Source organism: Centropristis striata, chromosome 13 (genome assembly GCF_030273125.1).
Source record: "Centropristis striata isolate RG_2023a ecotype Rhode Island chromosome 13, C.striata_1.0, whole genome shotgun sequence".
NCBI classification, from domain to species: Eukaryota; Metazoa; Chordata; class Actinopteri; order Perciformes; family Serranidae; genus Centropristis; species Centropristis striata.
The window spans coordinates 33,413,927-33,437,523 of NC_081529.1; the positions used below are offsets into that span (position 1 = coordinate 33,413,927).

The window sequence follows — 23,597 nt, forward strand, 5'->3', positions numbered from 1 at the left end:
TATGAGTAATTCAGTTCCCATATAATACTTACTCATTCCTTTGCTAGAGACTGCATCACTTGTCTTCCTCTCCATCTTTAAAGGCTGAAACAGATCCTGATCACACACACACACACACACACACATGCAGACTTTACTCTTCTTTATTTACAGAAGAAAACAAGTACTATTGCCATTAGAAATATAAATTTATAATACAGTTATTGTTGTGAAATTAGGAAGAAATGAAAGAAAGAAGACAGAAATTAAAGAAGGAAGGAAGGACTGAAGGAAGGAAGGAAAGAAGACAGAAAGGAAGGAAGGAAGGACGGAAGGAAAGAAAGAAGACAGAGAGGAAGGAAGGAAGGAAGGAAAGAAAGAAAGAAAGAAAGAAAGAAAGAAAGAAAGAAGACAGAAAGGAAGGAAGGAAGAGTTTTCTCAAGTCTTTACAAAAGAAAACAAGTATTATTGCCATTATCTATTTAAAATACAGTTATTGTTGTGAAATCAATGAATTAAATATTTGTGTTTGTGGGCGATCCAGAATACTGTATTAACATGGGATGTGCACATGTGTGTGTGTGTGTGTGTGTGTGTGTGTGTGTGTGTGTGTTTGAATGTTTGTGTGGCTGAGTGTGACAAACATCATCTTCAGTGGTTTTCAAAGAAAGAAAGAATTTTGCTTTGACTCCAGGTTGATGTTAAAATTGAATTAGACATTGAATATAAAAGGAGCGCAGCAGCACTAACCTCCATAATTCTCTCTCTTTCCTCTCACCCTCTCCCTCCCTCCCTGCCTTCAGATCCCCTTACCCCCCTTCCCCCTTTCCCGTCTCACCTCACCCCCCCTCCCAGCTCTGGCTACAGACGGAGACAGCCATGCAGTCCTTCCGTGAGCGCAGCGGTGGTTACCACAGCAACCAACCCTGTTACCAGCAGGAGCCCCATGAATTATCCCGCCTCGAGACCTACCGGCAACATCCGCATCACCCCCATCCCCAGCATCCGCACCCGGGCCCTGGTCCACATCCAGGCCCGGGCCCGGGGCACGCCAGGTCGGGCTATGAGGCTCATTCACTGGCCAACCCCACGAGCATGCCTCCAGCTGGAGGACCGGGAACTGGAGGACCCAAGGACTGTTACAGCCAGCAAGCCTACCCCGGGTACCCAGGCACTGCTGGAGGGAATGGGAGCGTAACTGGGGGTTCGGCACCATCACAGGCGAAGAAAGCCTACAGAGGGAGCAAAGTGCCCCCACAAAGTCAGCACCTACAGGGTCCTGGGGGCTACAGTAACCACATGGGCCCTGGGAGTTACTCAGCCCAGTATATGAGCGAGGGCCACCTTCAGCAGAAATGGGAGGACTCGGCCCAGTTAGCACAGTACGACCAGGAGATGGTGGGGCGCATGGAGGCTGGTGGTACCCCTGCACCTGCCTCCACCCAGTACATGGACCAGAACATGCTCGGCCACTCCCAGACCCAGTGCCACCAGCCCTCCACCCCGGCCTATACCAGCCCCCACCATCAGCCCCACCCCCCTAACCCCACCCCCTCTCCACTCATGTACCCCCAGAGTCACCTCCATTACCCCCAGCACTCACCCTCTCCGTCACCATACATGGAGAAGTGCAGCCCCATGCCCCACTGCTATAAAGGCTACAACATACCGCCCAATTCCCAGTACGGCCGACAAATGAGCAGCCACAGCAATCTGAAGCAGGGGGCTTACAGGTCGACCCAGAACAGTTACGGCTACCAGCAGCCTCCCTCCAGAGCTTATGAGCAGCAGCCCCCTTTACAGGCCATGACCAACCCCCAGGAGCCCCACCCGAAGTACCAACACTACAGCCAACCCCAACAAAACTACTGCCTCTCAGAGCTGTCCGTCAGATCACCAGAGCAGTATTACCAGACTTGTAGCCCCTCCTCAAGCCACTCCCCTGCACGCTCCGTAGGACGCTCCCCCTCATACAGCTCCACCCCTTCACCACTAATGACCAACCCAGAGTCATTCCAGTACGGCCAACCTCCCATGACCCCCGGGGCAGCCTCCTCCTCTTCATCTTCTTCAGCTGGCATGCAGGAGCAAGCTAACACCAACGCCATGTTGATGCCCCCACGCTCGCACCCCTCACCCAATGTGCCCCACGCAGCCCCCCACAGCTACACTACCACACCGCAGGTCCCCACCATGAAGGAACGTTTCTCGGAGAAGCTGCTGTCCAACCCTAGCTTGTGGAGCCTGAATGCCCTCACCTCTCAGGTAGAGAACATCTCTAATAACGTCCAGCAGCTGCTGCTCTCGGAGGCCCTGGTGGCCAACAAGAAGGGCGGTAAGCGCAGCAGTGGAGGCAGCAACAGCAGTGCTGGAAATGGAGCATCCACCAAAAAGGGTGAGGAGTACAAAAGTCCTTCATATCCAGATGGTGGTGGTGGTGGTAGTGTTGGTGGAAACCCCATGCAGGACCCTTACTCTACCCCACAGCACCAGCCAATGCCCATGGAGCTCCATGAGGGAGGTTACTCCAGCAGTAGTGATGAACAGCTGGAGAGGGGCTACTACTACTGTGGCCAGGGCAGAAGTCCAGCTCAGGCCCCCAATAACACACAACTCAGCCTGGACACAGCGTCCTCATGCTCCATGACATCTCCAGATGATATGTCCACCAGGTCTGGGGACTCAGGTTTGCACAACCTTACCCCTGACCCTACTAGATGTCAGTCGGGGCAGGGAGGAGATGGCATGAACACCCCAGTGAAGAGCATTGGTGATGAGAGGTCTCCTACAAGCATCACAATCCCCAGTCCTATGAAACAAGAAAGGGATTCCCCTTCAGACATACAGCATATCACTGAGCCTGTCAAAGAGAACTTTGAAGAATCAGCCTGGACAGAGAAATCAGCTGACAAAGAGGAGGTGTCAACAGATAAAACCCCTGACTGTGAGAGAGAATCAGACACAACTAAATCTACAGAGAATCTGGAGAAATGGTCAGATGAAGAGAAATGCCCGGCTATCTACAGCAAGGTAAACACAGAGGTAACAGAAAAAAGTTATTGCTATAAGGAGGCAGAGTACCAAGAGGTTCAGAGCAAATATGACCCTGATGCAAGAGACTCGGTCGAACAGTCCCCAGCAGCTCTCTCTGACTCCAGCCACAAGGAACACTTTGGCCATGAGATGAAATCAGAGGCGTTCAAATCTGAGTCTCCAACTGCGTCTGAGAGCTCAGTGAAAACATTGCCTTTTATTTCTAGGGGCGACCTTGAACAGGATCAATATTCCACAGAGAAGGAGGACAGCTCAGAGAATACATCTCCAACCCCCCAAGTTGAGGTGCTGGATGAGAGCAACTCAGACAAGAGAGAGAGCAGAGATGAGGAGGAGGAAGAGGAGGGGGAGGAAGGGACTGAGGAGGAGGAGGGCGGCGGACAGGAGGAGGCGGATGAAGAGGAACAAGAAGAAATGCAGACACAACAACAACCTTCTCTGTCCCCTCCTCTGTCTGCAGAGGAAAGCGAGGAACTGGGGGAGGGGGAGAAAGTGACATCGACCGAGGAGCATGTGAGTACAGGAGATGGGCAGGAGAAGCCTCCTGGAGATCTCTGCAGCAGGACAGAGAGTCAGAGTACGGAGCTCCACACTGAAAACGAGCCTGCAGGGCTGCCTGCCCATCCAAACGCAGCGGCGGCAACAGCAGCAGCAGATGCTCCTGCAAGGGAGTCAGCCATTGGTGACACTGCTCCTCAGCCCCAGTCTGCTATGCCCGTCTTCTCAGCTCTCAACGACAAGACAACACCTCCGGCTCAGGCACGGGATCATATTGATCACAGTGACGCTAAAGTGCTGGAGCCAGACTCTCCTCAGCTGCCAGGGAAGTCGATACTTCCCTCAGCCCCCTCCTGGGCAGATACTCCGCCTTCCCCAAAAAAAGGTGATGAGGACATGGAGCCGGGCATCAGCTGCTCTAGCGCTGTGACCCCCCTGGCCAAGCCAGAACCTGTGGCCCCATCTGCTCAGCCGAGGGCTTTTGGGCGTAAGCATGCCAGGGGCAGAAGAAGAATCATGCATTCCGGTGTGGGAATCAGGCGACAGCTAAGCATGGAGAGGGAAGGGGAAAAGGAAGAGGAGGGAGCCCCCTCGCCTACACAGAAACCCTGCATGCCTCCGAGCAAAACTGTACTATTCTCAGATCAAATGGACCTCGCTCATCAGGAATCTATTGTGAGCCAGACTCCAAAAATGCTGACTGATGGTTTTCGTTCGAGAATGTGCACTCGCTCGTTCAATGCACCAGACTTGCCACCCAAAGTCGAGCCTCATGCGAAGAGAAAACCAGGCCCAAAACCAGGTTCAAAGCCTGGGCTCAAACCAGGGCCAAAACCTGGACCAAAACCAGGGCCGAAACTGGGAGCAAAGCCAGGTCCAAAACCAGGGCCTAAACCTGGCCTAAAGCCTGGACCAAAGCCTGGGCCAAAACCTGGGCCTAAACCAGGACCAAAACCTGTGCCAAATGAACCAGAGCTGCCACCGAAAGTTGAGACTCCTGTGAAACGAAAACCAGGACCAAAACCAGGACCAAAACCTGGGCTGAAACCTGGGCCAAAACCTGGGCCAAAACCTGGACCAAAACCTGGTCCAAAACCAGCTCTAAAGCCAGGTCCAAAACCAGGACCTAAACCTGGACCCAAGCCTGCAGATGTTCTGCCCCCAGAGAATACTGCACCCATCAAGGCCTCAGTGGGTCGCCCCAAAGGTTCAGTTTCTAAAGCAAAGCTGGTACAACAAGAAGAAACCATCCAACCTTTGACAGGAATGCAAAGCAGGGGCAGGAAGAGCCCGAAAGCTATTATATCACAAGTAAAAGAGGACGTAAAACCAGTAAACCAGGAAGAAAAACAAGCAAACCATGAGGTTAAGGCTCCAGAGAGTAAGAACATGGTCTTGAGATCCAGAAAGCCGTCGCAAGAAAAAACGTCAAAAGAAAAAGAAAAAATCACAGGAGAAGATATTCTTCCCAAGACACTAACAGAAATTAAGGCCAGTGATGATTCTACAAAAGTGGAGGAGCCTGTTTCTGTGGAACAAAGTCCAACTCCCACTCCTACCACAGTCAAAAACACAGATGTTCCAGCAGACCCACCTGCACCACTTGTCCCAGTAGTCCCAACTGAACAATCTGAAGAAAAGACACCACTTCCATTAAAACGGAAACCTAGCCCAGAGCTTTCTACAACACCAGTAAAGAAAAAGAGGGGTCCGAAGCCCAAACCAAAACCCTTACCACCTCAACCAGCTCTGCTGGAACCAGTTGTCTCTGCACCTAAAGAGAAGATTGTTCGGGGACCCAGAAGAAAGCGAGGGCCAGCCAAGAAAGCTTCTGTGGTCAGTCCCCCACCCAAAGACACTCCTGCTAACATCAGTGAGACGGACATCACCACTGATGTGCCTGTGGTGCCTCCTCAGTGCCCCACTAGAACAAAAGTTCTTCCACCACGCAAAGGCAGGGGACAGAAATACGAGGCAATGGTGCAGAAAAATGCAACTCCTAGCTCGAAGAAACACCTTCCAATCCCCCAGATAGACAGCAGTCTAAGTGATGATGTGACAGCCAAGGCTTTGCCTCAACATGTCTTAAAGGAAGGTGAGGCATCAATGATCATAAATAGCACTGAGATAATAGAGTCTAGACAAGAGGAGGCGAAACAACAAGAGGGCACAGAGAGAAAAAAGGAGACACAAGAGAGGGAAAAGTCTGAGGTGAGTCAAGAGGCATCAACACCAGAGAAAGGGACAGAAGAAGAGGTTGTAAATAAGGAGGAGACAAGACAAGAAATCATTAAATTAGGGACACAGCAGGATGTCAAAGCTGACAAAGTTTGGAGCTCAGCAGAGGCCCCAGTAGAAGTCAAGCCTGCAGGAGAGTGGACGCAACAGGCCTCAAACGGTGCTGCCACTAAGTCTGCCAGAACTAAAAGGAAGAGATGGGCCATGGTGGAGAGCACAGATGCATCAGTAGTAGCCTTGGAAGCAGGGAGCCTAATAGTTACAACACCACGGCTAGCCAAACAGAGGGCCATTAAAAACAACCATGAGATGCACCTTAAACAGAGGAGAAAGAAGAGAAAAGGCCAAGCCCCTCTAGAAGAAATGGAGACAGTCGAGGAGACAAATATTGAAACAGCAGAACAACAAGCAGAGAGTGTGGAAGAAAAGGTAACCCCCACAGAGTCCACAGTTCCTCTGCCAATCAGCCCAGATGAGATCACAGAAGCCCCCCAGGTTACCAGCACAGAACTCATACAGAAACCTAGGAGAGGAAGAAAACCATCTGCAAATCCCACTAAGCGGAAACGAGGCAAAGCCTCATCAGAGCAAATTCCTGGCAAGCCAATGAAGGTCCACAAAAAGCCCGGGCCAAAACCTGGGATGAAAGACGCCATGGAGGTTATTGAGGCGGTAGTGAGGGCTGCAGGGTGTGAACGGGACGAACAAGAGCAGAGAGAAAGGGAAGAAATGGAAAGAAGGGAAGGAGAAACGACGGAGAAATCTGAAACGTGTGTTGTGGGTCCTGTAGTAACAGTATCGGAAAAACACACAGAGGTCATTTCTGTGAAAAGAATCAGGCGCAGACCAGTCCATCAAAATTCAAAACTGTCTTTCTGTCCTTATGTACGGATTAACAACTCCAGAGACTTCTCCTCCTGGTGTGCTATAGTCAACAAGCCGGAGGATGCAGTAATATTTCAGAGACGTAGAAAAAAGGGCATACTCAGAATGAGGAATCCTTTCACAGTTGCAAAAGTTGTGCCACACACTGCTGCCATGCTGCAGGGGCCCCTGGTAAACAGAAATCTGATTGACAGGTGTCTTACATGTTCCCTGTGTGGAAAGCCAGCAAATTACAGAGACCTGGGTGATCTGTGCGGACCCTACTACACAGAGGACGGCGTTCCACGGAAGATTTTAACGATCGAGCACACAGAATCCCTCAGGGAAGAGTCACAGAAACCAGACGTCAGCATCAGTAGCAGCAGCAGCAGTGAAGAACCAAGCAAATCCTCAAAGAGCGAGGGCGAGGGCAGCACGGAGAGGGAGGACAACACGGGGGCGTCCAGTCAAGAGAGCAGTAGTAGCAGGCACCATCACTGGCGCCACCGGCGGGCAGAAAGAACAGAGAGGACGGGTCAGGAGGGCGGTCCACGGAGGTTAACTCTCCGAGAGAGGTTCAGGAGGATGAAGCAGCTCCAGGCCGCCAGCACGGGGGCCTCGAGTGACCAAGAGGGTGGCGACAGCAAGTTCCAAAGGCTACAAGTGGAAGCAGAGGCTAAGGAGCACTGGGCCCATGAAAACTGTGCCATCTGGACCAAGGGGGTAATTATGATAGCTGGGAGGCTGTATGGACTGAGAGAGGCTGCCAACAACTCATCCCAAACGGTACGATAGCAAACACTGCATCAATTCTGATACGTGTGCATGTCTGGAAGTTAGAACCTGGTCTCACAGGAATCCGTGAAATAGCCACGGATTCGCTTAACTCAAAATCCGTGGAATAGCCACGGAATCACTCAAATTTTCCGTGAAACTGACACGGATTTCGCTACAATGCAAGTTAATGACAGTCAAATCCCGTGGCTATTCTATGGATATTTGTTCCTATTGGTTTGTTCCAAGTCACGTGACTTTCAAGGTTCCGGTGGTCAGAACAAAAAACATGGCGGACAGTTCTCTCATTTTTAGTGAAAAAAATCAATATTTTGACTTCGTTTCTGCATAAAAATGGATTTTGATCACATTTCTAGCGAGAAATACATATTTTATTGTCTAAATATTCACTCAGTGAATGTACATAATCACTTTGTATGTTGGAATAGCCACGGGATATGACTGTCATAACTTGCATTGTAGCGAAATCCGTGTCAGTTTCACAGAAATTTGTGTGATTCCGTGGCTATTTCACGGATTCCTGTGAGACCATGTTGGAAGTTAAGAGCTGAGAAACTGATGTTAACTTTCGACATTTTTTTCCCTCCCCGTCCCCCCCTCCCCCCTCTCTATCCCTATGTTCCTCTATCGGTCAATTTGTTTGTTTCTTTATTGGTCTCGGTCCATATGTCCGTCTGTCTGACTAACCCCAGAGCTGCTACAAGTGCCAGATTGCAGGGGCGTCCCTCAGCTGCTGTTGGAGAGGCTGCTCTCATAAATACCACTATGTCTGCGCCAAAGAGATAGGTAAGAGACCACAGCGAGAGAAGGAAGAGAGCAACAAGGGGATGAAAAGGGGAGAAAAGGAAAGAAAAGGGAGGAGAAATGAGGAGGGGAAATCGGGGGAATGGGAAATTGAACGTGGGTTTAGAGGGCAACCAAACACTTCTGATAGCTCCTGATCAACGTATCAGCAGATCAGATCACATTTTATGACAAATTAATGCAGAAAACCAGGTAATTTCAGAGGGTTCACATACTTTTTCGGTAACACTTTACAATAACCAACTAAATAATGTTTATAGATTATTTATAAACCAATTATTAACCATTTACAAAGTGCTATACATATTAAATCTTTAAATGTTTTCAACCAATTTCTTTAAAGGTATATGAATCATTGCAAAAATCATTAACATACTAAATATGGTGTTAAAAATGTTAAAATGTGTGCAACTAAAACTATTAATAAACTATTAATTATAATTTATTTGTTTGTTAATGGTGATGTAACTATAAACTTACATTAATATACCATCTATTTGTCATTTATAAATGGTTTAGTTAATAAATTATGTATCTACCATTCTAAATGGTTTACATATGGTTTATAAATGATGATTAAACATTAATAAACTTACCATTTATAAATGATGGTTATTGTAAAGTGTTATCACTTTTTCTTGCACCTATATGTTCATGCATAGTAGGTGGGTTTGTGTTCCCATTAGAACACTTAACCCTTTATCCGGCAAAGAACTATATTTGGTAACTTCAGTGGATATCAAAACTGGGTCCCCTTGTCTCTCTGTGAGGTTGTAGAACCACATTGATTTTTCAAGAATATTTTGAGAAAAAAATAGCAAATTTGCTTGATTAAAGTGGCATATCTACAAGAAAAAAAAGTTGCAGATTTACAAGAAAAAAGTGGGGAAAGCAACTTTTTTTCACACTGATTCACCACTTTAACCCTTTGATGCACAACATATTTTAACCCCTTCTGATGCACAACATGGGTCAAAAATGACCCTCATTCATTCCCCATGTTATTTAATGCTGCTGTGTGTTTCTGTGTTCTATCTTTTGATATCAACTTATTTTATGATTGAATATTCCAAGTTTTCTTTAAATATCTTGTTTTTGATAACAACTGATCAATATTTCCATTTTGCCTCTCATACTTTATGAAGAAAAAAAGTTTTTGTATTATTACATAGCTAACTACTTGGCTAAGTAGCTTGCTAAGCTAACTACTTAGCCAAGCAGTTAGCTAAGTAGTTAGCTTAGCAAGCTACTTAGCTAAATACTTAGCCAAGAAGTTAGTTAAGTAGTTAGCTTAGCTAAGTAGTTAGCTTAGCAAGCTACTTAGCTAAAAAATGGATATGGGTCATTTTTTACCCATGTTGTGCATTAGATGAGTAGTGACACAAAAAGGGATTTAAAAAAATATATAATAATAAAGGAAAACATAATTTTTGGATGTATGATGATCAAAAACAAACTAATTGAGGAAAACCTGGAATACTAAATGATGAAAATAATTTATTGCAAAGATATAGAACATAAAAACTCTGTCGGGTCACTTTAGACCCATGTTGTGCATTAAAGGGTTAAGTCTCATAAATCTGCAAATATTTTTCTCGCAGAGGCTGCTCTCATAAATACCGCTATGTCTGCGCCAAAGAGATAGGTAAGAGACCACAGAGAGAGAAGGAAGAGAGCAACAAGGGGATGAAAAGGGGGAGAAAAGCAAAAGGAGAAGGAGGAGAAAGGAGGAGGGGAAATCGGGAGAATGGGAAATTGAACGTGGGTTTAGAGGGCAATGGGGAGGGGAACAAATAAGAGCAGGTAGAGAAAAGGGAGAAAAATGAAAGGAGAGGGAAGAAAAGCGAGGGGAGGGAACGTGGATGTGGGTAAAATGAGAGAAGGAAAATGCATCAAGAAGTAACATTATTGAGTGTGAGAAGAGATGTTTGAGGGTGCTGGGAGACAGAAAAAAAGGAGAGGAGGAGGGGGAAGAAGCAGGGAGCCTGAATAAAGGGATGATGAGAGGAAAGTGGGACCCTGGAGTGTGCAAGAGAAGAGGGAGAGGGGGAAGAGACAGAGGGAGGAGGCTGTGCATTATTGACCACAACCCCTGTGGCTCCGTCCATCCATTCTGCTGTCTGGAGACTCAATGTGCATGTGTGTGTGTGTTTGCATCTATGTGTGTGTGTGTGTGTGTGTGTGTGTGTGTGTGTGTGTGTGTGTGTGTTCCTGGCTAAATGCTGGCTTAACTCTATGGAGTCTTGGACTATTTTGTCCATTTTTGAAAACCTTTTCATGTCTTTTTTGGTCATTTTGTGTCTGTTGTTGTGTCTTTTTTTAGTTATTTTGGGTCTTTTTTGGTCATTTTGTGTCTTTTTTGGTCATTTTGTGTCTGTTGTTGTGTCTTTTTTTAGTTATTTTATGTCTTTTTTGGTCATTTTGTGTCTTTTTTGGTCATTTTGTGTCTTTTTTCTAGTCATTTTGTGTCTTTGTCTTTTTGTTGTAATTTTGTGTCTTTTTAGTTATTTTGTGTCTTTTTTGTAATTTTGTGTCTTTTTTTAGTTATTTTGTGTCTTTTTTGTCTCTTTTTTAAGTTATTTTGTGTCTTTTTTTTGGCATTTTGTGTCTTTTTTTTGTCTTTTTTGGTCATTTTGTGTCTCTTTTTTGTCATTTTGTGTCTTTTTTTGTCATTTTGTCTCTTTTTTTCTAGTCATTTTGCCTCTTTTTTGTTATTTTGTGTCTTCTTTGGTCATTTTGTGTCTTTTTTTCTAGTCATTTTGTGTCTTTATGTGTCTTTTTTGGTCATTTTTGTGTCTTTTTTTGACGTCATGCAGTCGTGCTCCGGCGCTTTCATGGACTCCAGAGGGTTAAACGCTTCTCTATGTGCATCTGTGTCTGTCTGTCTGTGTGTGTGTGTGTGTGTGTGTGTGTGTCCATGGTGGCTGTTGTCAATATAACTGAGTGTCTGTGTGTGTCAGCACATGTGTTGTACGGCTTCCCCTCACATTACCTCATGCCAAGGAGGTACAGTGTGAGGATTAGAAGGCCTGCCACGTCTGCCTCGCCAGCACAGGGAGCAGAGCGAGGCCCTTTTTAATCCTGCTGAGTGCACCAGCCATATCTGACTGCCTGCCTGCCTGCATCCCAACTCATCCACTCAGTCTCTGTCTTTCTTCTTGTCTCTCTCTCTCTCCCTCTTTCTCTCTCTCTCTCTTTGCTCTCATTTTTCACTTTAACCCTATCTCTTGTCATTTATCTGGAGGGGTGGGGGGTGCATTCGCCTCATGCTACTTGTTTTTTTTCATTGTTATTGTCGATCTGCGACACTGTAGCTCATTCTCCCCTTTTTCTTTTCTTTCCTTCTCCTCTCCTGACCTATAGGCTGCACATTCCACGAGGATGACTTCTCCATCAAATGTCCTAAACACGAGGTAAGAAGACGAAAGATGTTTGCTGTTTTTTTTTTGTTTTTTTTGCACCATCAAAGGCATTGTTGTGGATGTAGATCCACTCCAAAGAGTGTTCCCCAGCACCTGGTTTTTCAGGGTGCAACAGCTGCACCCTGAGATAAACCTAGTTCAACTTCTTGTCATGTGACGAGGAACAACCACTCACAGCCAGCAGATAGCTTCCATTTCTTATGTAACTATCAGTCTACAGTATACGATAGAAAATGAAGTGCTTGGTCTAGTGCAGACCAAGGTTATTATAGTTAACGAAAACTAACGAAATGACGAAAACTAGAATTGAAAAAACATTTTCGTTAACTGAAATAAAAATTAAAATGAGAGTTTTTTTTAAAACGATAACTAACTAAAACTGTATTTTGTGGTTACAAAACTAACTAAAATTATAGTGAAAATGTCCTTCGTTTTTGCCTTTATCAACTTTTTTCATACGTAAACCTTTTAAGTTGATATGAAATCTATTTCATCTATCTGGTTTTATGACTTAATAAACTTACTGGGGCTGAGATGGATCAGACAAAGGAAATAAAGGAAACATTTATTGTGACTTTTTTTAATCTGGCACCCAACAAATACCCCATTACAAAACAACTAAAACTAATAAAAACTAAACTAAAACCAAGCATTTTCCAAAAAATAAAAACTGATTAAAACTAGCAAACTCACTCTAAAAACGAATTAAAACTAACTGAATTTGAAAAGAAAAAATCACAACGAAATTGAAACTAAAATTACTGAAAAATCCAAAACTATTATAACCTTGTCTCACAGTTATGGTCGCTGTCCCCTTTAAGTTTGACACAAGAGTCTGCATACAATGCCCGAGCTTGTGGTTTCAGGCGCTAAAAGATGCGCTGTGTATCTCTACATAGATGTATATCAGTCCTTGCCTTTCTTCTAAAATCTAAAAACCAGAAACTTCCTTTTTCCTGTTGCTATCCTAACCCTAACCATTCCAGATCAATGGCTAACCTCAACCATCTTCATGCATGCGCAGAACACATCAGGTTTCTGCAGCATCGTGGGCTTAGCACCTTCAGAGGCTATTTTACGCTTTTTTCCCTTAATGCAGAACCTTTCTCAGCACATGTGGAGACAGCTACATGATAGAGATAGAATTTACCATGGTAACAACATCCCAGACATTTGTGTTTTCATATACAGTTGCAAGAAAAAGTATGTGAACCCTTTGAAATGACCTAGTTTTCTGCATTAATTTGTCATAAAATGTGATTTTATTTGCATCTAAGTCCCAAGTATAGACAAACACAATGTGCTTAACCTAATACCACACGAACAATTATAATATTTAATGTTTTTGTTCAACACATCCATTAAATATGGCAGCAATAACCTCAACCAAACACTTCTGATAGCTGCTGATCAGGACTGAACAACGTATCAGCAGATCAGATCACATTTTATGACAAATTAATGCAGAAAACCAGGTAATTTCAGAGGGTTCACATACTTTTTCTTGCAACTATATGTTCATGCATAGTAGGTATTCATGGGTTTGTGTTCCTATTAGAACACTTAACCCTTTATCTGTATCTATAATAACTATATTTGGTAACTTCAGTGGATATCAAAACTGGGTTTGGTCGTAGAACTACATGGATTTCTTCCAGCTAATCAGCAAAGATCAGGCTACCAATCAGTATGATAATAATATAATAATATTAACTTTACTGACCTTAATCTCCAATGTAAAAATGAAAAATTTAGAAAAAAAAATATGCAAGAAACAGTCGTACAAACAGAGCTATTCTTCAATGACTTGTATGAGGAGAAATTGACTATGACGGCATATTAGGGCCAAATATGAATAAAAATAAAAAATACAAATCCAAAAAAGCAAATTTACTAGATTAAAGTGGCAAATCTGCAAGAAAAAAAGTCGCAGATTTAAGAGATTTAAAGTGGCAAAACTGCGGGAAAAAGTCGCTGATTTACGAGAAAAAAGTGGGGAAAAAAGCTACTTTTTTCTCCCAGATTCACCACTTTAAATCTCATAAATCTGCAAATATTTTTGTCACAGATTTGCCGCTTTAATCTCATAAATTTTTTTCTTGAAATATTACACCCCTCCCCCGACATAAAATGATTATAAAAGAAACAAAAAGACACAAAATGAGTGAAAAAAAGACACAAAATGAGTAAAATAAGACAGAATGACTAAAAAAAGACACAAAATGACAAAAAAAAGACACAAAAAGACACAAAAAGACACAAAATGTAAAAAAAAAAAAGACACAAAATGACTAAAAAAAGACACATTCCACAGTCCACATTCTGGCTATATGTAATATCCTCCAATATTCTCTAGTGTTGAAATTTGGAAGTATTTCAATAAGTGCCCTATTAAGGGTTGAAGCCTTTCTGCTACGTGCATTTCCATTTTTTTCTCCCTCCCTCCCTCCCAATCCCACGAAAAAAAAAAAAAAATTGAGTTCACACATTGCTGTCACAAGCAGCAGCAGCACCATGGCTGGATAGATGATACAGCGCAGAGCAGAAAACACAATTGTCAGCTCTTGTAAAACAGAGACAGAATCAGAAGGGAGACACGATTGTTGCTGGCTGCTCTTCGTACACTTTGTTCCCCGTCGACTCACAAGAAGCTCTGATCTCATCTTGGACTGACCGATATTATGTTACTGGATCAATATGTACCAATGACCTTGGCAGGATAAACCATATCAGCCCCCAGTAGCTGTGTAAACACTAACAGTGATGTGTCTTATGTGTATTGGGCTCACTCAACACCCATCTGTTATGACTGCAGAGCCCTGCCATTACAATAGGTCACCGCTTTTTCTGTTAACTCTATCTTATAGGGCTATTTTGTCCATTTTTGATGTCTTTTGGTGTCTTTGTAAGTCATTTTGTGTCATTTTTAGTCATTTTGTGTCTATTTTGTGAATTTTTTGGCTCATGTTGTGTCTTTTTTTAGTTATTTTGTGTCTTTTTTGTCATTTTGTGTCTGTTATTAGTCATTTTGTGTCTGTTATTAGTCATTTTGTGTCTTTTTTTGTAATTTTGTGTCTTCTGTGGGGGTTTTTTTGTCATTCCGTTGTCTCATTTTGTGTCTTTTTTTCATTTTGTGTCTTTTATTAGTCATTTTGTGTCTTTTTTTAGTCACTTTGTGTCTTTTTTAGTCATTTTGTGTCTTTTATTAGTCATTTTGTGTCTTTTTTTAGTCATTTTGTGTCTTTTTTGTCATTTTGTGTCTTTTATTAGTCATTTTGTGTCTTTTTTTTGTCATTTTGTCTTTTTTGTCATTTTGTGTCTTTTATTAGTCATTTTGTGTCTTTTTTTGTCATTTTGTGTCTTCCGTGGGGTTTTTCCGACATCTCATTTTGTGTCTTTTTTTAGTCATTTTGTGTCTTTTTGTCATTTTGTGTCTTTTTTAGTCATTTTGTGTCTTTTTTTGTCATTTTGTGTCTTTTTGTTTCTTTTTTAGTCATTTTGTGTCTTTTTTAGGTCATTTTTAGTCCTTTAGTCCAACATAAAAAGCTATTTTGAATCCTTTTTTTGAACTTTCAAAACACTATCATGCTCAATAAAGAATTTTAAAAGTTGCAAATGTGAACAAAGGTGTCAAATCTAACATATAAGAGGGTTCCATCCAGTTCTATCATTTTATACTAAATCTATTTGAGCTTGTCTCCAGTTTTACTTGGTATATCATCATCAAACTGAAACTGGCCTCATGGAGTTTACAGCCAGAACTTTAGAGGTAAATTGACAGTAGGGTTCCACGCTGCTTTGTTTTCTAGTCTGGATGTGATGAAGAAGTCATGATTTGGAGCTTTTGGAGGGTTAATATTCAGAGTCCACTCCACGGTTGAACTTTCCTGTAATACAGACGCCATCTGGTGGAGGATTATGGACACTGCAGCATAAAGAGGAAGGTCAAATGCAGAGGGAGGAGGAGGAGGAGAGAGGGAGAGATGCTGACATTCAGCAGGGAGCAGCGGTGCATTGAGGCAGCAGTGGCAGTAGCCTCCCTCCCTCTCTCTCTCTCTCCTTCTCTCTCTCCTTTCTCTGCATCCCCCTCTCTCCCTTCCTGTTCTCCTCTGTGCAGACTGACAGGATGAAAAGCTGGCTGCTGATCAAAACACCCCACCCAGCACCACTGCCTGCTACCCTCCCCACATGCTCTCTCCTCCCTTTTCTCTCTCCTTCTTCCTCTTGTTATTTTTCATTTTTCATTTTTTTCCCTCTCCTCCTTATTTTGCTTGCGTGCCTCTCTGCTGTTTCAGGGGTTTTTGGTCATTCTGTCGTCTCATTTTGTGTCTTTTTTGTGAATTTTTTTGCTTATGTTGTGTCTGTTGTTGTGTCTTTTTTTAGTAATTTTGTGTCTTTTTTGGTCATTTTGTGTCTTTTTTTAGTCATTTTGTGTCTTTTTTTAGTCATTTTGTGTCTTTTTTAGTCATTTTGTGTCTTTTTGTTTCTTTTTTAGTCATTTTGTGTCTTTTTTTGGTCATTTGTGTCTTTTTTGTGAATTTTTTGGCTCGTGTTGTGTCTGTTGTTGTGTCTTTTTTTAAATTATTTTATATCTTTTTTAGTCATTTGTGTCTTTTTTGTGAATTTTTTGGCTCGTGTTGTGTCTGTTGTTGTGTCTTTTTTAGTTATTTTGTGTCTTTTTTAGTCATTTTGTGTTTTTTGTTAATTTTTTGGTCATGTCGTGTCTGTTGTTGTGTCTTTTTTAGTTATTTTGTGTCTTTTTAGTCATTTTGTGTCTTTTTTAGTCATTTTGTGTCTTTTTGTTTCTTTTTTAGTCATTTTGTGTCTTTTTTTGGTCATTTGTGTCTTTTTTGTGATTTTTTTTGCTCATGTTGTGTCTGTTGTGTCTTTTTTAGTTATTTTGTGTCTTTTTTTGTCATTTTGTGTCTTCTGTGGGGTTATTTTGGTCATTCCTTCGTCTCATTTTGTATCTTTTTTGGGTACCACTGCCTGCTACCCTCCCCACATGCTCTCTCCACCCTTTTCTCTCTCCTTCTTCCTCTTGTTATTTTTCATTTTTTTCCCCCTCCTTATTTTGCTTGCGCGCCTCCCTGCTGTTCCAGCTCCCTCATTCTGTTCACCTCTCATCTCCTGCAAGCTCCCTTTTTTTCCCATCTTTCAGTCGTCCTCCCTTCATCCCTCTCTCATCCCTTCCTCCCTCTCTTTCTCTCTCATCTCCTCCTCACCTCAACTCCCACGTCTAAGCAGCAGAAATAGAGTATGTGAAACGGAGAGAAAAGGGAGAGCGAGACAGAGAGAGATTGTTGTTAGCGGGCTGAGGCAGAGCTGTCATCAGCTGAGGGATCTGAAGGTCTGTGTGTGGGTCTGTGCCGCGCCAATTTACGCTGAGCAGCCTAATCAAAGGGAAGAGCAGACACACACACACACACACACACACACACACACACACACACAACCACCCCACCCATGGGTCCCCCTCTGAAATTCTCTCCCTGCTTGTGTTCACTTGGTTTCAGGGCTGAAACACACATATCGATGAAACCACACACACACACGTGTTGCCTTCAGCTGTGGCTCCTCTAACGCTAAGAGACACACACACAGTGTGGCGTCCATTTTTGGTCATCTCATTTTGTGTCTTTTTTGGTCATTTCGTGTCATTTTGTGTCTTTTTTTAGTCATTTTGTGTCTTTTTTTGTCATTTTGTGTCTTCTGTGGGGTTTTTTTGGTCATTCTGTCATCTCATTTTATGTCTTTTTTGGTCATGTTGTGTCTTTTTTAGTCATTTTGTGTCTTTTTTTTAGTCATTTTGTGTCTTTTTTTTGGTAATTTTGTGTCTTTTTGTTTCTTTTTTACTCATTTCCTGTATTTTTTTGGTCATTTGTGTCTTTTTTGTGAATTTTTTTGTCATTTTGTGTCTTCTGTGGGGTTTTTTTGGTCATTCCGTCGTCTCATTTTGTGTCTTTTTTGGTAATTTGTGTCTTTTTTGTGAATTATTTTGCTCATGTTGTGTCTGTTGTGTCTTTTTTAGTTATTTTGTGTATTTTTTTGTCATTTTGTGTCTTCAGTGGGGTTTTTTTGGTCATTCTGTCATCTCATTTTATGTATTTTTTGGTCATTTTGTGTCTTTTTTTTGTCTTTTTGTGTCTTTTTTAGTAATTTTGTGTCTTTTTTTAGTAATTTTGTGTCTTTTTTTGGTCATTTGTGTGAATTTTTTTGCTCATGTTGTGTCTTTTCTAGTTATTTTTTTGTCATTTTGTGTCTTCTGTGGGTTTTTTTTGGTCATTCCATCGTCTCATTTTGTGTCTTTTTTGGTCATTTTGTGTCTTTTTTTGGTCATTTTGTGTCTTTTGTTTTGGTCATTTGTGTCTGTTGTGTCTTTCTTAGTTATTTTGTGTATTTTTTTGTCATTTTGTGTCTTCTGTGGGGGGTTTTTGGTCATTCCGTCGTCTCATTTTGTGTCTTTTTTTGGTAATTTTGTGTCTTTTTTTGTCATTTTGTGTCTTTTTTTAGTCATTTTGTGTCTTTTGTTTTGGTCATTTGTGTCTGTTGTGTCTTTCTTAGTTATTTTGTGTATTTTTTTGTCATTTTGTGTCTTCTGTGGGGGGTTTTTGGTCATTCCGTCGTCTAATTTTGTCTTTTTTGGTCGTTTTGTATGGTTTTTTGGTCATTTGTGTCTTTTTTGTGAATTTTTTTGCTCATGTTGTGTCTGTTGTGTCTTTTTTTTAAATTTTGTGTATTTTTTTGTCATTTTGTGTCTTCTGTGGGGATTTTTTGGTCATTCCGTTATCTCATTTTGTGTCTTTTTTTTGTCATTTTGTGTTTTTTTTTTGTCATTTTGTTTCTTTTTTAGTCATTTTGTGTCTTTTGTTGTCTTTTTGTCACACACACCAACACACACACACACACACAACCACCCCACCCATGGGTCCCCCTCTGAAATTCTCTCCCTGCTTGTGTTCACTTGGTTTCAGGGCTGAAACACACACACACATATCGATGAAACCACACACACGTGTTGCCTTCAGCTGTGGCTCCCCTAACGCTGAGAGACACACACAGTGTGGCGTCTATACACAGGTTCATTAACAGCTAACCTGTTAGCTCACACACGTATAGTGAGAGGCAGAGAGAGAAAAGGAAGAAAACAGTTTAGTGCTGCGGCTGAGTGGGAACAAAAGACGAATGGGGGCAGTTATATCACAGAGTGACAAAATGAAAGAGACGGAGAAAAGAAGGGCAGGAAGAGAGACAGGCAGCGCTCGGTGATGGAGAAATTGACAGAAAAACAAGTGAGATTGAAGGTGTAGAAGACAGAGAGTTACTCCGGGGAGGTAAACAGAAAGAGACGGGAGGAAAAAAGGGGAGAATGAAGCTGCTGGTGTGAGTCCAGGCCATAAGGACGGGCAACTGGCAGTTCAGAGAGAAAGACAGAGCGGCTGAATGAGAGATACTGGGGGGCTGCAGAGGAGGATAAGGGGAACGAGAGCGCTCCACCACCTCCTCCTCCACCTCCTCCACCACCATGCCAGCGCAATTAGTAGGCGTTCCCGCTGTGTCTTTCACAGCAGAGCTGGTTCACTGGCCAGCTGCATCCATCTCCCCACTCCTGCACACTGCAGCCAGCTCGCTTTCATGTCTGCAGATCCCGCACACTCACAGACGCATGCAAAGCACACCTGCAGCACACTCGAGTGAACAGATTTTTTGCAGCTCGTGTGATAAAAACACACACCGCAACAGTTTAGACAATTGAGTATCAATGCTCATATTCTGCAGAGATCAGTGTAGCAGTCAAAACCTCGGGGACAGCTCATGCAATGAAAGTGTATTATTATGCTCATGTTGCTGAGGTTTTTTTCACTGTTTTTTCCTCCTTTCCTCTCCGTCATATTGTTTGTGTGTGTTGTATACGTTTGGACAGGATGATGGCTAATTTCGTTGTAATGTTACGTGTTATTCTGAACCAGGGATGGGCAACTTAAATGCTGCAGGGGGCCACAATTTGTCATGGACACTACCACAGGGCCACATATAGGAGCATGCACTTAACCAGATATGATGAAACTGCAATTTTAAATATGTTTACAGTGCAGTAACTTAACATATTTCATGCTCAAATGCATGTATAACAGTATAAAAAGGAATACAAAAGGTTTGAAGCAAACCACCTACTGTGATTTCTTTTTTTTCAGTGCAAGAACAGCAGACCAACATTAATTGCAAGAAGTTATTTTGTGCATTTTTACACTGCACTTTTAAGATTTCATGCTCAAATGCATGTAATTGTACTGAGGGCCACTTCAAGTGAGGGTGCGGGCCATATGCAGCCCCCGGGCCTCCAGTTGCCCATCCCTGCTCTGATGACAATAAAGGGACTTCTGAATCTGAATCTGAATGATTCTCTCTCTCTTTGTGTGGTTGTGACTTGATTTCATGTCGTCTTTTTTCCCAACAGGACCTGTAAGATATTCCAGTTCACCACCTCCACCACCAACACCACCTCTCAACCAGGCACCTATCCAGCAAAAGGCAAGGAAAGAAGATCATCAGCCACCAATACGTTAAAAAAACAGCAACCACAGCCACAGTGATGACTGATGACGGACAGGCACATCAGCCAATGGAGCTGCAGCCTGGGGGGGCGGGGCTAGGGAGAAGGTAAAAGGAGCAATATATAAACCCGGGAGAAGGGCTCCGCAGAGAGAAGCAGCCCCCTGAACCCGGCCTGGAAATGTGTTTTCCCAACTGAGCCCCTTACTGGAAGACTGTTTAACAGGAGGATAGACGGCGCTTTAGAGACTGTGTGCCTAGAGCCCAGTGCACAGGGGGGCTGTTTGAAATGCAGAGCGAGGAATGTGTGTGTGTTCTGCCTTTCGGATGGGTTGCTATCATATTCAGACACCTGGCGGACACTGATTGGACAGGAGCATCCCTCTGGCCACCTTGTCTGTGGGCCAAGAAGCGTGTATGTGTGTGTGTGTGTGTGTGTGTGTGTGTGTGTGTGTGTGTGAGAGTTATCACATTGTCATTCTACGGCCACATCATCAGCGTGTTTGTGCATTACGTGTCCGTGTGAGTGAAGAAGAAGTTCATCTCCGATTCAAGATGTCATTGCATCGAAAAAAGCAGCAGCCAACCACTGGATGTACTATCTCAATGTGTGTGTGTGTGTGTGTGTGTGTGTGTGTGTTTAAAAACAAGAGACAAAACTAAACAAAAAATGGAAACTGTACATGATGATGATAACGTGCTTTACAGGTTCTAAATATTCTGATATTGAAGAGACAAGAAGAAGAAGAAGAAGAAGAAAAACAAAAAAAGGACGCAGTATTTTAATATAATGCTCTTATCTTCGGAGATGTATTTTGATGTGCATTATGACTATACGACATCATTGCGTCACTCTTGGTATATGTCAGGCTTTGTTGTAATTCAGAAATTTAAAAAAATGGAGAAAAAAAGAGGAAAAAAAAAAGAAAAGATAACTCTGTTTAAGAGTCCATTTCAACTGTGTGCACACATTCAATATGTACAATAAGACGCCATAATCACGCGACAGATTGGAGATCAGGGCTCCAAGGGCCCAACCGGGAGTTAGGTCATGTCACTTCATTTCTATGTACAGTTCAGAAGTATTACTGTTGAACATTTACCATCATGTATGATTACTTCACTTACCACGGCGACGCAGAAAGATATACATTCAAGTCAACACATCTGTCTGTTAGTGTATCTCAAATGTAGCCTCTTTCACTCTTCCATGCTATGTAACAATGCCCTGTACAGGGCGTCAGTTTAATTACTGGTCATATCAAAAAGGAGACATATTTAAGTATTAGAGCATAAAAGAAAGTGCAAAAACGCCACACCAAACGTTCTCTTTTATGAAGCTCATTATTTAATGGTGTATATAAGTATTTGATGCTGTTTAAATGTAAGATGTGATGTACTAATATAATTGTGTATAGTATTTCCTAGAGATGTTTATTTTCTATAAAATGGAATATGTTATTGCTTATAAAATGTTATTAAAAGAATCCATTGATGAAAAAAAAATAACGACCTTTTTTGGGAATGTCACTTGTCATAAGTTGGAGCATGCCGTTTTATTGATTTTAATGTCTTATTTGTTTGGAATCGATGACACAGCATCACTTTGTTTGAAATGTTTTTTGTAACGCCAATGTTAAATATACCAGCACCTTTCAATGCTGCTATGACCAACGCCTGCTCTTTTTGTCTTTACTGACCGTGCACTGACATCAACACACTGCAGAGACACAATTTGGACCATTTATTTTCTGTTTTTCACCGAGTAAAAAAGTCGATTCCCATCATCATATCCACAGTAACAGATCACCATCAGTACTTTCATAATCAAAACTTTCCAATGTGATATCAAGATAAATGATTTGTATTCCCATTAGGAAACAGAACTACACTTCAAAAAAAAGAAAAGTTGGGTGAACTCAAAATTTCAAGGCAACAAACTTCGATAAAATTTTAAGTTGGACAATTAAACTAAATATTTTAAGTTTTGTTTTTGAGTTTGCTCAACTCTGAATTCAGATTTTTGTCAACTCAACTGTACTAACTTATAATTTTACATTGTAATAACTTTTAATCCTTACTTCTGCAATGTCCTGAATTGGCACGATTGTAACGCCGCTATGAAATGTCAGCTAATGTTGCGTCCACAATTTTGAGTTAGCATTGATGCGCTAATGGATACTCTTGTAGCTGTAACAAGCAGCGCCGCTAGCGTCAGTTAACCGCTAGAATCAGTTAGCCGCTAGCATCAGTTAGCCGCTAGCTTTCGCTAATGACCGAATTTCACCGCTTTCCCGCATTTCACAACAAAGAAATAAGAGTTAGCAGAACTATTGTCCCTTGTTGTGAACCCCAACTTAAAGATATAAGTAACAACAACTCACCAACTTGTTTTTGAGCAGACAACTGGCTTCCTTTGTTGTGCTAACTTACATTATTGCCCTAAATGTCAATCGTTTATATTTCCAAGTTTTACCAACTTAAATCACTGTTTTAGGCCAAAAAATACAAGTTGGCTTTTTTGCAGTGTACTTCTGCAGCAAGGTTATAATAGTTTTGGATTTTTCATTAGTTTTAGTTCTAATTTCGTTGTGATTTCTTGTTTCCAACTTCAGCTAGTTTTGATTGGTTTTTAGAGTGAGTTTGCCAGTATAAATTAGTTTTTATTTTTTGGAAAATGCTTAGTTTTAGTTTAGTTTTTATTAGTTTTTTGTAATGGGATATTTGTTGAGTGCCAGATTCAATAAGGTCACAATAAATGTTTCCTTTATTTCCTTCGTCTGATCCATCTCAGCCCCAATAAATTTACTAAGTCATAAAACCAGATAGATGAAATAGATTTCATATCAACCAAAAAGGTTTACGTATGAAAAAAGTTGACAAAGACGAAAACGAAGGACATTTTCACTATAATTTTAGTTCGTTTTAGTTAGTTTTGTACCCACAAAATACAGTTTCAGTTAATTATCTTTTTTTTTTTTTAAATCTTTCCGTTTAGCGAAAATTCAATTCTAGTTTTCTTTATTTCGTTAGTTTTCGTTAACTATAATATCCTTTTTCTGCAGGGTACCTACACCGTTTTCAAAGTCCAATTCAAGCAGTTTTCAAGCCTTTTCCTTACAGTTGTGGTCAATAACATCTGTACATACAGTACACTGATTTAAAGCTTAATTGGAATTTTATTTAAAATTACAGTATATACTAGTGCAATGTCCAAATTGAAGGAGGTACAATATGTGTTAACCCTCTATGGTATGGTGTTGCCTCATTTTTGGTCTGTCACATTTCTACAATACATCTTTTTGAGTGATGTGATACTTCAAAAAAGAGGGAAGAGTATAGGGAACCAATAGCAACACTTTACAGGAAACAGCTTTGCCATTTTGCGCC

General features: G+C 42.0%; 1 protein-coding gene across 1 annotated transcript; it reads left to right on the top strand.

Annotated features, from left to right (window-relative positions):
- The first annotated feature begins 684 nt into the window (after window positions 1–684).
- Window positions 685–21,881, top strand: LOC131982944 (retinoic acid-induced protein 1). Its single transcript, XM_059347543.1, has 4 exons — window positions 685–7,419; window positions 8,121–8,214; window positions 11,596–11,645; window positions 20,113–21,881. Exons 1-4 carry the CDS (start codon window positions 859–861, stop codon window positions 20,119–20,121), a joined length of 6,714 nt encoding a protein of 2,237 aa, XP_059203526.1. The 5' UTR covers window positions 685–858; the 3' UTR covers window positions 20,122–21,881.
- The last annotated feature ends 1,716 nt before the right edge of the window (window positions 21,882–23,597 follow it).

Bases quoted from the DNA above. Each gene is read 5' to 3' on its own strand.
- LOC131982944 (XM_059347543.1), top strand. From the start codon at position 859: ATGCAGTCCTTCCGTGAGCGCAGCGGTGGTTACCACAGCAACCAACCC. The intron at 7,420-8,120 runs GTACGATAGCAA...GACTAACCCCAG, and splicing joins CCAACAACTCATCCCAAACG to AGCTGCTACAAGTGCCAGAT. The intron at 8,215-11,595 runs GTAAGAGACCAC...CCTGACCTATAG, and splicing joins TGTCTGCGCCAAAGAGATAG to GCTGCACATTCCACGAGGAT.